This window comes from Palaemon carinicauda, chromosome 13 (genome assembly GCF_036898095.1).
Source record: "Palaemon carinicauda isolate YSFRI2023 chromosome 13, ASM3689809v2, whole genome shotgun sequence".
NCBI classification, from domain to species: Eukaryota; Metazoa; Arthropoda; class Malacostraca; order Decapoda; family Palaemonidae; genus Palaemon; species Palaemon carinicauda.
This window is the reverse complement of record NC_090737.1, coordinates 28,361,102-28,377,405: the sequence shown is the minus strand read 5'-3', so window position 1 is coordinate 28,377,405 and position 16,304 is coordinate 28,361,102. Positions and strand designations below refer to the sequence as shown.

General features: G+C 33.0%; 1 protein-coding gene across 1 annotated transcript in view; it reads right to left on the bottom strand.

The window, feature by feature from the left end:
- The window catches only part of Wdr62 (WD repeat domain 62), a 69,413-nt gene that overhangs the window by 31,603 nt on the left and 21,506 nt on the right, over positions 1-16,304 (bottom strand). The window contains exons 7-14 of the mRNA XM_068385491.1: positions 14,700-14,878; positions 13,862-14,015; positions 11,310-11,444; positions 2,954-3,025; positions 2,672-2,800; positions 1,600-1,793; positions 1,208-1,384; positions 131-321 (exon numbers count right to left, since the gene is read on the bottom strand). Of these exons, the coding sequence (XP_068241592.1) occupies positions 131-321; positions 1,208-1,384; positions 1,600-1,793; positions 2,672-2,800; positions 2,954-3,025; positions 11,310-11,444; positions 13,862-14,015; positions 14,700-14,878 (1,231 nt within the window). The remainder of the gene's footprint in view (positions 1-130; positions 322-1,207; positions 1,385-1,599; positions 1,794-2,671; positions 2,801-2,953; positions 3,026-11,309; positions 11,445-13,861; positions 14,016-14,699; positions 14,879-16,304) is intronic.

Below are 16,304 nucleotides of genomic sequence, written 5' to 3'. Positions count from 1 at the left end.
CCAATCATACATTATCTAACATTTTACAAATATCATACTACTTAAAACTAAACTACAACTACACTACTGTACAGGAAAACAAAAGAACATGAAGTCTGAAATATGATAAAAAAATGCTTAATTATCATACCTCTGGCAGGGAATGGTATAACAGAATCAGTGTCATAATGACTCTTGAACGTCATTGGACTATTATGGATCCTTTGAGCCCACCTTCCTTTCGGCATGTCGACAGAGCCACGATCGCCTGGGCCATTGCCAGGTCTTTGGGGTTCTGTTATTTGCTTCTTGGCCCATAAAGGTAGTTGTCCCACGCTAAACCTGAGATATTGGGGAAAAAATCAAGCCATGTTAATGAGTATGCAACAATCATTAAATGTATTTCATTTATAATTTTTGCTTCTAAGACTTCACCCCCACTCCCTTTAAACCAGTTCCAGTAAGACTGGTTTATTTGGCCAACTTGGAGTACGTGATTTTGATGTCTGTTTAAATTACATTAGCATCAATCATTTTAATCAGGCCACTTAATCAAATGTCTGAACTTCCTTAGATTCTCCAGTAATGAAAAGAGATAATTAGAGCAAACAGTGAAACTGGACAATAGGTTGGAAGGGAGCGAGTGAAACCAGTATGAAAGAACACAAAAAGCTATGCAGGTGGAGACTTTAAAGAATTTAGTGCTAAGCACATTGTGCATCACTAGAAAGTGCATACACCACTCCCCATCGGAAATGTACAGTATATGTTAACAACTCATCGAATTTCAAAACATCGAATGCTAAATGCGGAAATCATGAATACACAGGTAAACAATTTCTAACCCGACAATGGCCAGTCAACTTGATACTGTACTGTCATAAAAAAGGATGCATTCTATCTGCTTTACAAAAGCACTGAACAGGCATGGATTTTGTGACTGACAAACAAGTAATGTAGAAGATTTTTTCAAGGTAAAAAGGAACCCTGTTACTTTACGGGAAAAAACCAAGTACTGTATCCCAACTTACAATTTTCAATAATTATTTCAAGTCATGAAAACTATTACCTATTATTGAAAACTAGAATTAGACCATTTTTTAATGGTAGTAAGTCATGGTTTCTTTATACAAACTCTTTTGCTAATAAAAAAAAATATATTGTAGCTTTTAATATTCCAAGTTGTATTTGAAAAAAAAAAATATACTGTATTTTCATTTGAACTCACCTATAATCTGGCTCTTCTGTTTCATTGGCATTTTGGTCAAACATTTCTCCAGGGGTTGGCTGAATTTCATCATTATCTAAAGACTGTTGGCGGCCTGGTTTCCTCTTATCTTTAGTAGCTCTCTCGGCTTGTTGTGCTAATCTTGCGACCATAGTCTGTGTCATGTCATGCGGCATCCTTTTTTCAGGAAGACAATACATAAGAACTGTTACTAAATGCCCCAAGATACTACAGAATATAACTGTCACTAAATAGCTCAAAATAGAAAACAGAACTGTCACTAAATGTAAAAAAATACTGCAAAACAGAACTATCACTAAAGCCTGAAGATACAGTATGGTAATAAAATAACATCTTAATATCTAAAGAAATCATCTTCATTCCAATAGTACCTCCATAAAAAGATGCAGCCATCTCCCGATACTGTGATAAGATGCTTCCCATCACTCGTGAAGCGAAGGCCCGTAACGAGTTCAGAGTGACCGTACATAGTTGCCATACATTCTCCGGAGTAGTAATCATATATGCACATATTTTTGTCTGTGCAACTAGTAGCAGCATATATCCCACTCTGGTCTAGTACCACCTGAAAAGAGTTAAATAAATCAATTTTTTTCAGTGTGACTGCAAAATTTACAATTCTTTTAAATATATGTCATGATAAAAAAGAAAAATATTGAAAATGGTGTCAATGAACTCTCCTTAGGCATGATAAAGTTGCCACATTAGGACATACATATAACGGGGATAAAATTGTAGACATTCATCCATTACACTGCTAGGATTAACAAAAATCAATGTACCAAAAACTTAAACATGAGCACCTCTGTTCTACATTAATCATTCACTTTGAATTCTTATAGTGTTTGCAGAAGATTTTACTTATACACTAGTTCTCCCTAAACTCTTATTTAGTTTTACTATTTATAACCCTAAAGTGTAGATTATTTTAATCTTTTCATTTCTTCCTTACTTTGTTTTTCTTTCATTCTCTCTACTGTACCATTCTTTGCATAGCCTACTTTCTATATTAAGTGACTTCTAAACATAAAGGTAAATAGAAAAAAAATTAAAGAAAAGCCAAATATAAAACTTATTATAAGAACTAGACAAGATTTGCTAAGCAGAAGATCACTGAAGCACTATATAACAATTTATTTGACATGCATCAAGCTTAAACAAGAAAAGGGTAAAGTACACAAAATCCTGTGAATATATAAGGACCAGGAATCAGGACTAGATAGTGGTAAATTGTAAGTGTTGGATGTTGCATACTTTATATAATCCATTTTTTTTTCTGTTGTAGGGAATTTTGCATTACAGATTAATGGTGTTTCAAGTATGTTCCATTGCACTGTCACTTCATTTTAACAATAAAATAATAATTATAATAATAATATATCTGCAATTCAAGACACTGTTTTGTACACATCGTTCTATATTTGATACACATGACATACAAACCTTTATCAACGTTCCGTCGTCACCAATCGACCCCTTAAAAGTTTTGGAGTGCTTTCCAGTATTAACGTTATACACCCTAATATTACGATCTTGGCAAGCAGTCAAGATGTGGCGCTGACCATGGTCAACCTGGAATGTTTAAAAAAGGAATAAAATCTGAACTAATTCACTAAAATTATTATATCTGATTAAACACGTATATAATTACTAATATCATGAACAGTAAATTTGTAAAAACTCCTTACAAAAAAAAGCATTTAATTTTGTAGAGTCAACACTAACCTCCATATCATACAGGGTCGTTTTGCCAGCTACATTGTGACCTCGGGAAAACCATACTTCATTATGTGGGGTCTGCAACAAATGAATTGATAAGAAATTGTTGAATATAAGGCACATGTATGAATCCATAAAAAATTATACCATACACTCAAGAAGCAAATTTGAAAAACAGGCATGCGAGTCATAGTAAAATATAAATTTAAAACACCAACCTTACACTGTTAACATATAAGACACGGCTGTTTTTTACCGGGATGAATATACTTTAAAATTTTACCCCAATGTTAAATTCCTTTACAACATATAAAATACTTTACAGTAACTAGTATCCTACCTTGGCCAAGTGCTTGGAAAAACAGATGTTAAGAAAGAAATCTAACGTAAAGACTTATACTTAACTGGGAGAAAATATAAGATTTAACTTGTTTTTTTCATTAGATTTAACCAGACAACTGAGTTAGATTTTATCTCTCATCGTAAGACTGGTCTGAAGAGTTTGATCTTGAATGTATTAGATCATGTTTAATGTATTGCAACTCATTAAAGATTCAATTCAAACTTGGATGAACTGAAAATTTATGATTCCGAAATAAATTCCTTTAAAAATTTACTGCACATTCGACACAACTGTTTTCTAGGTTTGAGACCTGTGGGTTATTCATTAAATACCCATGGGTTCAATGAGCTTCCAATTTCAAAATGGCTTAATCCTTCTTTAGGTGGGGGGGGGAGGGTTCTTTTAGGAATGAAGACTGCCACAATCAAACAGTTCATTTAATCTTCCACTGATCTAATATGATGGATTATAGACACAGTAATGTATCTCTGATAAAAAAAGTATACTTAATCTTGTTGAAGCCATTGAAGCTTAAGATGCTCTTCTAGCAACCCTGTCTCCTGTACTAAATACATATGCAACTACCTGTCCTCATCCTTACCTTAATAAAATAAAATAAGATCTTACTAAAAAGAATTACAGTGTTAGGAAGCCTAAGGTTATTGAGACCTTCTTGCAGAATTTGCAGGCTAAGGAGAATAGAAGTGAAACCAAGTGAGGTCAAATTCCTTTTATATGAACTGTCCTCCAAATTTAATCTGAAAGCTGCCAATCATTTGATACATGGCTATGAAAAGATAACATTCCTTAGCTCTTTTTAAAAGATTCTTTTAAACAAGAGTAACTCTGCAGATTCTTATAAACTGAACAACATAAAAGATTCTTTTGAACAAGATCCTCTCGAAATATTCTTTTAAAGCAGAACAACTTGAAAAGTTTTGCTTAGACAAGAACTTGAAAAGATTCTTTTGAACAAGAGCAACTTAAAAAAATTCTCTAGAACAAGAGCAACTTAAAAAGATTCTTTTAAACAAGAACACAAAAGATTCTTTTGAGTAACAGTATCTTGAAAGGTTATTTTAAACAAAACCAAATCAAAAGACTTATGATCGAGAGCAACAAATACAATTCAAAGTTGGATCTACTTACGACAGTGACATAAATCTTTGATTCAATGTATGTTTTTAACAGGTTTTGATAACAGATGTAAGTGTAGCAGATAATTTTATTGAATATTATGAGGTTAGTATTTTATGTTTTAATAGTTAATTTTTTTTTTACTAATTTTAATGATAGATAATCTAAAAGGCAAATAAGGTTTATAGTCTTCTAGTTTAGCCTAATATCATATGTGGAATTTGGTATAATTAGTGATCTTTCACACTGTTTAATTGGGTGCACATCCTAAAGAAATGTGTCTATGTAATTATCTTTAAACAAGAGTACTCTAGTAGTGCAATAAGGTGAGAGGATGCAATACTGTTTGATTAGCATACGCAAACTGCCCTCACAATCACTTTGATCATCAATGAAATCATCATCATCATCTCCTCCTACTTCTATTGACACAAAGGGCCTCTGTTAGATTTCGCTATTAATTCAATACTTCTCCATTCATCATCTCCTACTTCAAGCTTCATAGTCTTCAGCCAATGAAGACAGGGTGCAACAAATGTGTGAACAACAGTGAAAGCTGTTGTATGTTTAAAAAAGAACAAAAAATTATGATGGCTTTTGTATGGAGCTATGCATTACACTAGTCCATATTCAAACCATTTTACAAAGAAATCCAGTACCAAGAAGAATCCCACCAAAAATATTAGAATATACTTAATATAATGCCTTGTAAGCTTTTATACAAAAACATGGTATTTTCCAAAACTTAAAACTCCTTAAATGTTTGCAATATACACAAATTTGGCAAATGTGATTCCCTTATTATGCCATCTACTTTCCAAATGACATTAAGTTTCTATCTGGTTATAGATTTCTCTTTTATTCACAGAAACAAAAGATATGTAGGATGTCAACAACAGCAAAGATACAGTACTGTATTTTGATAAAAAGGTAAATAATTAGCATTCATAGGGAGGAGGAAGGTTGGAGCCAGAACAATGTGCTCAGTACTCGCATTAGCAAGTACATCATGTTTACGAATTCAAATACCAAGATGCCTATTTTTTCTATATTAGCTGGAAAGACTTTACATCTGAAGAAACACACTGTCTGTTAATACCAGAGAAAAAACCTTGAATTCTATGAAAAAAAAATTTATATATATAAATTGCTAATTTAAATATACAAAATCTTAATTTTGTTTTATGATACTGACATTTCTAATGTTAAAAACATCTTAAGATGATTGAGTAAGTTTACAATCCATTGGGGGGGGGGAATTAAATGAACAATATTGCATATTTGCAATCTTCATCAAAACTATTAAATTATTACAAAGCAAAAAAAAATTAATATAATTCATGCTGAGCATCAGCTCAGGAAATGCTATAACAAGCAAATATGCAGAAGATTCTGAAATGCATAGAAAATTACTGAATAAAATATAAAGCCATGTTTTATATGTGATTCTGCTTTTGCTATATCTAATAAAAAGTTTGTAACAATGCCAACAAAACTAAGCATGCTCCATAAAAGACTCGGAAGAAAAATAGCAAAAAAAAAATTGAAAAAATATATGGCCAGATTCATTTACCCTCTTTTTGTCTAGTGATCCCTGAGGAACAGGAAGAAAAGAGAAAAAATTAATTGTTCAGCTCACAGAATCAAATATCGACTGAGAGTGTACTTCATCAGTGACGTTTAACTTTATTCTTTAAGAAAAGGATGGTTTTGCTACTGATATTTAATAAAGTGAGCATTAGTGCACAGTACTACTCTACAGCCTTAGGCCTCTAGATCTTAGTTTAAAACACTAAATACAGAAAGATGTACAGGCTCTCAATGACAATGCAAATTACGTAGAAACTAAGGCGCTCTTACAAGGACCTCAATATGCGAGACCGGAGATTAACTATTCTTCAATTGTAACTAATAGTTTGACTACTTGCTACATGTAACTTAACATTAAACTTATTATACTGCCTTAAACTAATAATCTTATGATGCCAAAGGATTAAGCTTTAAGAACGTATTTAAGAACATTAAAAGTAAGAAAGCTAAACCCTAAAAGTCCATATTTTCTGTAGTTTATAGTGAATCATTTCAAATAGATGCCATGAAAAATTTCCTCTCGGATATTTGTGTCAATTCAAACAGGTGGTAATATCAACAGCCTTTAGGAATATGACATCAGTTACGCTGTTTTTCTTGCATTTACATTACTTATACTATAGACTTTACTCATACTCACATAATACTTGAGATGGCTTTTTCAACATCTTATCATTCAACCTTAACTGGTGACAAAACAATACAGTACACACAGACTAATGCATGCACACATGCACATTGAAATGAAAAGGAAGTTATTTAAGGATATCAATGTTAATATTCATTGTACATTCAAAGTGACCTATTCTTTGTTATATGAGAGAGAGAGAGAGAGAGAGAGAGAGAGAGAGAGAGAGAGAGAGAGAGAGAGAGAGAGAGAGAGAGAGAGAGAGAGAGAGAGAGAGATTTTACAATCTATAATTACAGCTCATACTTATGCAGAATATCTAAATTAATCAAGGTTTTATATACCAGGCTATAATTAATCAACTAACTAACAACATTTAACTGCTATGACTGCTTCTAGAAGTGTGACGTGGTATCAACAAGTCATGGATGAATGACAAGGTAAAGTTACAGCAGACATCTCTGTCATAACTATTTTTTTTATACTTTATTTTCACTGAATGGTTTTTCATCATTTATACTTTGGTAACTAATATTTAAATTGACATTACCATGAAAGTAATGAGCCTATCCTTTGAGAACAATATCATGTACAGTACAGCATAGTGGACTGAGGATAACTCTACACTTTCAACAATTCAAATATAATTTTGGCTTTTCTTTTTTATGTCTGCTCGGGCATATTTCTTATTTCTTGAAAATCAGTCAGGTTTTGTTTGAATAAGAGAAAACTACATCATTAGATTCCATATCATTATTCTCATAAGACATAAACAAATTCTTGGCTAGATTACTCTAAGAGAGCATTGAAATGATTCACTAGACCACAGTCTCAGACAAAGTGTGTTTTACTAACACTTATGGTAGAGTGGAAAATTATGATCTGGAGGAGGACAAATACATAAGAGTTACATCAGCAGATAATTAGCAGCCAATATCTATTTGTGAAAAAGTATGAACAATTAAAGCATAAAATATACGACATCATGAAGGAAATTTTGACACACATAATTACAAAAAGTATTAAATATCACGAAGCCCTTCTAGTCTATAGACGATGGGATCCCAATACCTCACATTGTTACCATTATATCAATTTATTATCCAGAGCAGACTGTAAAGAGGACTTCTAGGAATAACCTTAGCCTTATAAACTTGATATTTACCAGCAAAAATACCAATATAAAAACTGTAAAAGAAAAGTTTATTTGTTTACTTTAAAGTAAAGTACAATAAACTCTTTTAAACAGGATGTACACTTTTTCAAAACGAGATAAGTTCCTTAGTAGTTTTGTACAGTATACTGCACTCAGTTCTCACACAGTCATTACAGAATTTCTCTATTTCAGAAATTTATCTAAATATCAGAAGTTTAAAACTAAGGCATCCATGTGACAAAAGTAAATTTTGTTCTCCTAACAAAATCAAATTAAAGAAAAATCCAAATCGATAAGTAAAAATAACTCGAAATGGCAAAAAACTATCTTGGGCACGCAGTACTGTCCTTATCATTCAGTCTGTCTCTGTGTCATTCTCGGTGTGACCAACGGAGGCCCCTACTCCAGGTTGTCAGGTTATTTAGGTTTTAGTTGCTTTTAAAGATGTATTCTCCTGGATTTGTTAGTAATTACTGTGAAGATTGTTAAAGGGAATTGTGTCTGGTACTCTAAAACTGTGTTCACACAAGACATAAATTTACTTTGAATAATGCCTGGAAGTTACTTTGGACTTGGACTTTCAAACCGATACTAAATGCATTTGGAAACATGAACTGTGAATATGTTTTGATCATTGGTCCACTCTCTCATGCAGAAATTTTACAAATAATAGTGGCATGTTCAACTCATGCTATTATTATTGTTTGAGGCAATGAATTAGGATCAAGTTTACGCAGCCTTACAATTTATAATTTGCAAAAGTATCTTAAAATTACATTAGATCTAAGTTAGGTATCATTTGGTAAACAAAAAAAACATACTTATTACTTGAATGTACATTATATCTCAATAGTCCATAGTCACAAATAATCTTATACCTGTGGTTCATTTTGGTAACTTTTTATTCTATAATTTTCTCTGTAAATGATATAACTTTTATACTATATTTGTATAATTTCTTTTGTATTCTATTGTACCATATTTTGAAAATAAAGTGAAAACAGGTCTCTCTTGAATCCTTCACTTCAATTATTTTTAGGATTGTTATGCAGGAATTAAGAACATTACAACTAAACAAAAACAAGAGGATAGTGGAGTTTAGCTAACTTAAGTATTTTGTAAACTTAATGTCCTAGCATTCCTTCACTTCTGTTCAATTTAGTATCAAATTTTTCTGCCTAGAGGCATATTTCATATTTTGTTTATATTTGACAGCTAGCTTTGGCACTACACCAAGTCTTCGAAAGTAAGGCAACTGAAAAACCAACAAGATTGCCCTCCCTCTTTCATACCTCATTTCCAGACTCGTCAACACATGAAAGACGATATATTGCAAAACAGCTAGAAACATCTCGTATCTAAGCTCAAAGTTAAATGGTAAATAAATATTCCTTACCATACATCGTAATATTACTAATAACTTCATGTCCTGATCTAAGCTTTCAACATTACTATATTATTTCACTAAATATTATTTAAGAATTCACATACAAACCATTGCATTTCTTCACCTCAATTAATCACCTAGTATGTTGGCCAGGGAACCAGCCGCCCGTTGAGATACTACTGCTAAAGAGTTAAGGGGTCCTTTGACTGGCAAGACAGTACTACATTGGATCCTTTTCTCCGGTTACGATTCTTTCCCTTTGCCTACACAGACACCGAATAGTCTGGACTTTTCTTTATAGATTCTCCTCTGTCCTCATACACCTGACAACACTGAGATTACCAAACAATTCTTCTTCACCCAAGGGGTTAACTACTGCACTATAATTGTTCAGTGGCTACTTTCCTCTTTGTAAGGGTAGAAGAGACACTTCAGCTATGGTAAGCAGCTCTTCTAGGAGAAGGACACTTCAAAATCAAACCATTGTTCTCTTGTCTTGGGTAGTGCCATAGCCTCTGTACCATGGTCTTCCACTTTCTTGGGTTAGAGTACTCGGGCACACTATTCTATCTAATTTCTCTTCCTCTTTTTTGTTAAAGTTTTTATAGTTTATATAGGAAATATTTATTTTAATGTCTTTGTTCTTAAAATATGTTATTTTTCCTTTTTTCCTTTCCTCACTAAGCTATTTTCCCTGATGGGGCTCCTGGGCTTATAGCATCCTGCTTTTCCAACTAGGGTTGTAGCTTAACATTTAATGATAATGATGATAATAATAATAATAATAATAATAATAATAATAATAATAATAATAATAATAATAATACATATACCAAGGCACTTCCCCAATTTTGGGGGGTAGCCAACATCAAACAAATGAAACAAAAAAGGGGACGTCTCCTCTCTATGTTCCTCCCAGCCTGACAAGGGACTCATCTGAGTTCGGCTGGTACTACTAGGGTGGCACAGCCCACCCTCCCACATTATACACCACAGATGAAGCTTCATAATGCTGAATCCCCTACTGCTGCTACCTCCGCGGTCATCCAAGGCACCGGAGGAAGCAGCAGGACCTACTGGAACTGCGCCACAATCGCTCGCCATTCATTCCTATTTCTAGCACGCTCTCTTGCCTCTCTCACATCCATCCTCCTATCACCCAGAGCTTCCTTCACTCCATCCATCCACCCAAACCTTTTGCCTTCCTCTTGTACTTCTCCCATCAACTCTTGCATTCATCACCTTCTTTAGCAGACAGCCATTTTCCATTCTCTCAACATGGCCAAACCACCTCAACACATTCATATCCACTCCTCATTTCTTACACCCGTTCTCACCCTCACTACTTCGTTCCTAACCTTATCTACTCGAGATACACCAGCCATACTCCTTAGACACTTCATCTCAAACACATTCAATTTCTGTCTCTCTGTCACTTTCATTCCCCACAACTCTGATCCATACATCACAGTTGGTACTATGACTTTCTCATACAGAACTCTCTATACATTCATGCCCATCCCTCTATTTTTTTAATAATCTCAATATGAAATGAGCCAAGCCAATAAAGAAAATATTCTTAGCAAATACAAAATATAAAAATTCTCATTCAACCCACTAACATACTAAATCAGTCATCACAGTTCATGAATATTCAGAATATACCAGCAGTCATTAATCATTATCTTACAAAAGTAGTACTACAGTATATTTCTATTTTACTGAAGAACATATGTGGTTTCCATAAAACAAAGGTTTTCATACGAACTGATTAATCCTAAATATACCTTATCTCCTGCTCCACTATGTTTGCATAGGGAATATAAGCTATCAAAAAGTACATTAAACACAAAAGCAACATACAAGAAATAAGGTTAAAATTACAATCACGAATATTCACTATTTTAGAGAATACTTACTGAAGACCACTTCATAGCGAGCTATAAATAATTACCGTATGTGAAATTACTTGAGCCAGTACACACTGAAAAGAAAACTTGCACCTTGTAAATTCTACTCCGAAATTAACACTTACATCTACAGAATTCCTCCTAATAAGGACCTTTTTTCTATTGATAAAAAGAAATGTAAATTCAACACATCATGCAATTCACACGTTACCTGTGTAGCGCTACGAAATATAATCGATCTGTCTGCACTGCACGACACCATCTGCAGTGCACCGTGAGTCTGGTAGAACCGGACTGATGTTATTGCTGAAGAATGGTCATCCAAGGTTTGGACAAAGCTGTAATCCTGTAGAATTTTAAAAATTTAATAACAAATATTAAAAGAAAACTAAATTCTTAGGATAATACAACAAAATAATACTAAATAGTAATTTATTATAAACTGCTACGGTAAATTATTTATGGGCAAAGAACTTCCCCCCCCCAAAAAAAAAAATAATTAAAGTTCTTAACTTGACTGTTAAATTTATAAATAAAGAAATACTGCAATTATGAAACAATGATAATAGCAAAGTACAATGTGATTATAAAAACTGAATTTACATTATGAACTTTTTGTTTTCAGAACAATGTCAAACACAAAATTCATGAAAAAGCTCTTTGACTTTTTTTTCTTCTTTATGGATATGAACTTATGTGTATATCTATACGAAAAAAAAATTCCTTCTAAAAAGATCAAAGACAATGCTAGTTGTAATAATGTTACTTTTTACATCAGTGTCTGAAAATACGAGAAACTTCATAAAAGGAAGGATTAACCTTTCAAACAATGAAATTCTAATGTTACATGAAAATCTAGATAAGGAAACAAATGTACAGTATTTGCTAATCAGATAATATACAGGTTTTCTTCTACATATGATGGGCTCATGTGTCAGGAACATTCTAAAGAGAAAAAAAAATAATGTACCTACATAACAGCCAAGCCTAGCCTAGCCCACCTGGAATATGCTCGAAAAACTTACTTTAGACTACAGCTAAGCAATGTCATGCAACACAAAGATAAATTTAAAATGAAATACTGTTGAATACCTCATTCAATTTAGTGAATACTCAAAGAATTTTTGTTCACCTGATCCCTGCCTACCTTAAATGAGCTTAGACAACTTACCAAAGTCTACAGCTCGGCAAATCTATACAGTATAAAAAGGCCTATAGGATAGAAAAGGAAAAAAATTTATGTCTTTTATTCCAAAATGAAAAAGAAATAATCATAAAGTATAACACTCGCCAAAACAACAATTGCCTCTTTCTTGGCACCTAATAAAGAGTCGCATCAATTTGTTCTGGAAAATTTTTTTCTTCAGTAATTACTGTATCTCTGTCTGGCTATTCTTTAATACCACAGAAGCTTCATTATTGGATCTAGCTGCTAATGACTTGCTGTCGATATTTGCATATATTCAAGCTCATCAATATTATCTTTAAGCATATCAAAACTACTACTTTCTTTAGCCTATGTCAGTAGTCTTGCCATCATAAGGTTTTGAAGGTCCCTCATGAGTGGCAGAGACAGGGGTCAGGACAATGCACTAAAGACTGACCATATATACATATGATCAGAGCACAAACCCCTCTCCATCAAGCTTTAGGGAGTGGCTGCAGATGAGTCAGCAGGTAGACCTATAGGCTTTCCTAAAGTCCCACTCCTTAGCTCACAAGGATGGTGAGGTTGCAAACACTACTAGAAACTATTCAGCTTGAGTGAGGTTCAAACTCCCACAACAGCTTTTTCTGTTTACCGAATTAATTTACTGTTATAAATACAGTACTTTTACAGCATCAACAATTTGCTTCATATTCATTTCAAGATGGCTAAAATATTTATTTTTGAATGTCCAAAGGACGGCTACTATCAAGATGAGCCAATTTTTAGAATTTCATCATTAATTTAACTTTTTATACTCTTTCTTTTTTCTATCACCAAAAGCAAACGAAACAAATGAACATTTAGTAGACACGACGAGATGCAAAAACAATTAAAACACTATTCCAACCCTCAAAGTTTGTCAATGCTCATTCACAAGATAACTCAAGAGAATATAAGTATGGTAGAATTGATCTCGTGAGTTGCTACTCATGACAAGCATCAGCAATATACTGCACCTATTATTGCAAATGCTGGTACAATTAAGCACTTCCACTAAATGCTTAACACTATTGTAACAGCACGACTGAAAATTTCAAGTCAACACATTCTAAGTTGAGGAGCATCTTCATGACTTATTGAGCAATAGTCAATTACAGTACCAACTACCACAAATAAAATAATGGGAGTTTAAAATGAAACTTTTAATTTGTAGAGGACAAAAACTCAATATACCTTAGTATTTATATGTTGAATAAAAAATAGTTTATATTACAAATTCTTGTAGAAACTTAGTGCATTCATCTACAGACCAGCTGTTCTCCATAAAATTATGTTGATCTGTTCCAATATTTTTCTATCACTTTCCAATACAAAATTTAAATATCCACATTAAACTACAGGGTGTTCATAAAGTGTCTCTGCAGTGAGCATTCAAGGCCCATTACTCTCTTAGCATTGTCACACCATACAAAAGTCAGTTATCATTCAAAAAGGTCCCTGCAAAGAGACTTTTTGAATACCCTGTAGTTGTTACATGCCGTGCAGAAACTGAACATGAATTGATGACCATGAATGATAAGAGAGCTAAAGATTGCTAAAAAAAATCTCCTTACCTGATCAACTGCAAAGACATGGATTAATCTATCACGGGATGCAGAAGCCAAGAATCTATGGCCAGTATCAGGATGGGAATACTCTAGGCTTAGTACCTCTGCATCATGAGCTTCAATTTTGCAGAGTTCATCTAAAAATTGGAGCTCATGTACCCTGAAAAATAGGTATAAAATTAGCACTAAAACTTATGGGATGTGTAGCTATCAAATAAAGTATCAACTTTGGATAAACTACTCTGGAAAAAACTAATAATTATTATTACTATACACAGTAAACTTTATTCAATTACTTGAGAAGAGAAAACTGTAAACTCACTACATTTCTCTTGCCCAAAAGGGTTAAGACAATGATTTTATATATAAAATTAATTTTTGACACGAGAAAAAATTAAAAACCTGTGCTCAAAATAACTTGTTAGACTTACAATGCTATAAAAATGTGAGGAGAATGAACAGATTTCATGTTCTTGCCCTACAAAACACTGCCCTCCTTCAGCACATCACTTTGTATAGATGTGATATGATATTGTATGGGAATAATTTGTATCTTTTACAATAAGATAGCATACTCCAAAAAATGCTAGCTTTTGACATATGCTTGTAATGAATAAGTATCACACTTCATTTATTATATGCATAGCTTTTCAGAAGATGAAAGCTTAGTTAATCTATGCCAATAAATAGATGTTACTATAGAGTGCTTCTTAAAAAAAAAAAAATAACAGACATCATCCAAAATCAGGTCAACTATGTATCAATAGCCAACCGAGAAGATACAAAATAAACTTCAGCGGATTCTTTTCACTCATAAACTGAACAATAAACATTGGCCTCTAACCTGATATTTCCTGCACGATCTCCTGATGCTAAATGCTTGCCATCCGGACTAACTCTGATGCACCGGACGCCGTTCCTCGAATCGTACGGAGCATCATTCCTGTCTCCACCTTGAGGACTGATATCTGTGTCTTTAATGAATCCCAAGTCAGGGTCCACGTACAAGGTTTTCAGAAGCTCCTATGAAAAAAAAAAAAAAGCTGGCTGGCAAAAAGGCCTAAAGCTTACTGCGGCAAAGAGGAGTGGTTAAAAATACCAAAGGGGATACAAGGACTGTTTATCAATACACAGCAAAGGTAATATGAAGCAAAGCATTTTCAAACAGAATAAAGTTTTAAACAGATATTCATTAGGCAGAATAAAATAAAGGTCCTATTTACAACTGTAGTTCCCAGAATTTAACAAAAATGTTACTAAGTAGGAGCATGATGTTAGATATAAGCATCATTTGATTGATGGTGAATTTTGGCCCAGAAATGGTTCCCCTTAATGATTTAAGCATGTTTCTTACTTCAATTTAAAAACTTGCCAGTCCCCTCAGGTTACTAGAGATAGCAAGAAACAAATATTAAATTGGCCACTGGCAGATGAGCCTTTGGTTTACAAGTGATGGATAGCAAAAGCTGTGCCCATCATAAGAATCAGTATCTGGGTGGAGATCATAATTATAAACTTCTTCATATTCAAGAGTTCCTGATTCTTCATACATTATAAATGGAGATGTAATAATGGGGATTAAGCAAATACTTTATGAACTAAATTATGGCCTTTTAAAAAATGTGAAAATATATAAACTATGTCCAAGGACTTTAAAACACCACAAAGGACCTTAAGGCCTATAAAGAGAGTGGAAGGTCATTGCGAGATCCAAGATGTGATTAAAATAGGGAAGATGATTAAAACATTTGTTAAATGATAATTTTTCTCTCATTGCCTATTCTTTGTTCTAAAAACACTGATATAATAATGAAATTGAGACTTTCAGCATCTTCCCATAATTCTCAAAATAACATGTTAAAGTTCTCTAGAAAGTTAACTATCAAGTCTCATACTCTAAGTCCATCCTTAAAACTTGTTCTTTAATGTAGGATTCATATTTGTTTGTTAAACATGCAATGATGATCTAGCTAACAGGATTTACATGTTCTTAAGAGAAAATTACACAGAAGCAAAGGGATACAATGATAGGATCAAATGGCAACTGTTTTAAATGGTGAAAAAAAGAAAAGAGATATGCTCTATTCCATAAAAGAAAATAATTAACATGAAAAATTCAAGAGATGAATATCTATAAGTTAAGATACAGAAAAGGTTGCTGGACTAAATGAGAATTCAGGTAGTAAATGCACAAGACAGAGGAGAATGAAGAAAACTTCTATTTCATCTAATTCCATAAAGGTAAAATAACTTTCTTAAAATAAGAATGAAGAAGGTAAGTACTGATAAGTAAGTTTGGGAACTAAGACTTGAATTAAAATAGCGTTAACTGTAAGGTGCTTAAAAAGGTAAAAATGGGTTATATATTCATTAAAAAAATTTAAAATTAAGATACGGAATTATAAATTTTTAAAAAAACCAACACTGCTAAATGAAAACCTAGGGGTAT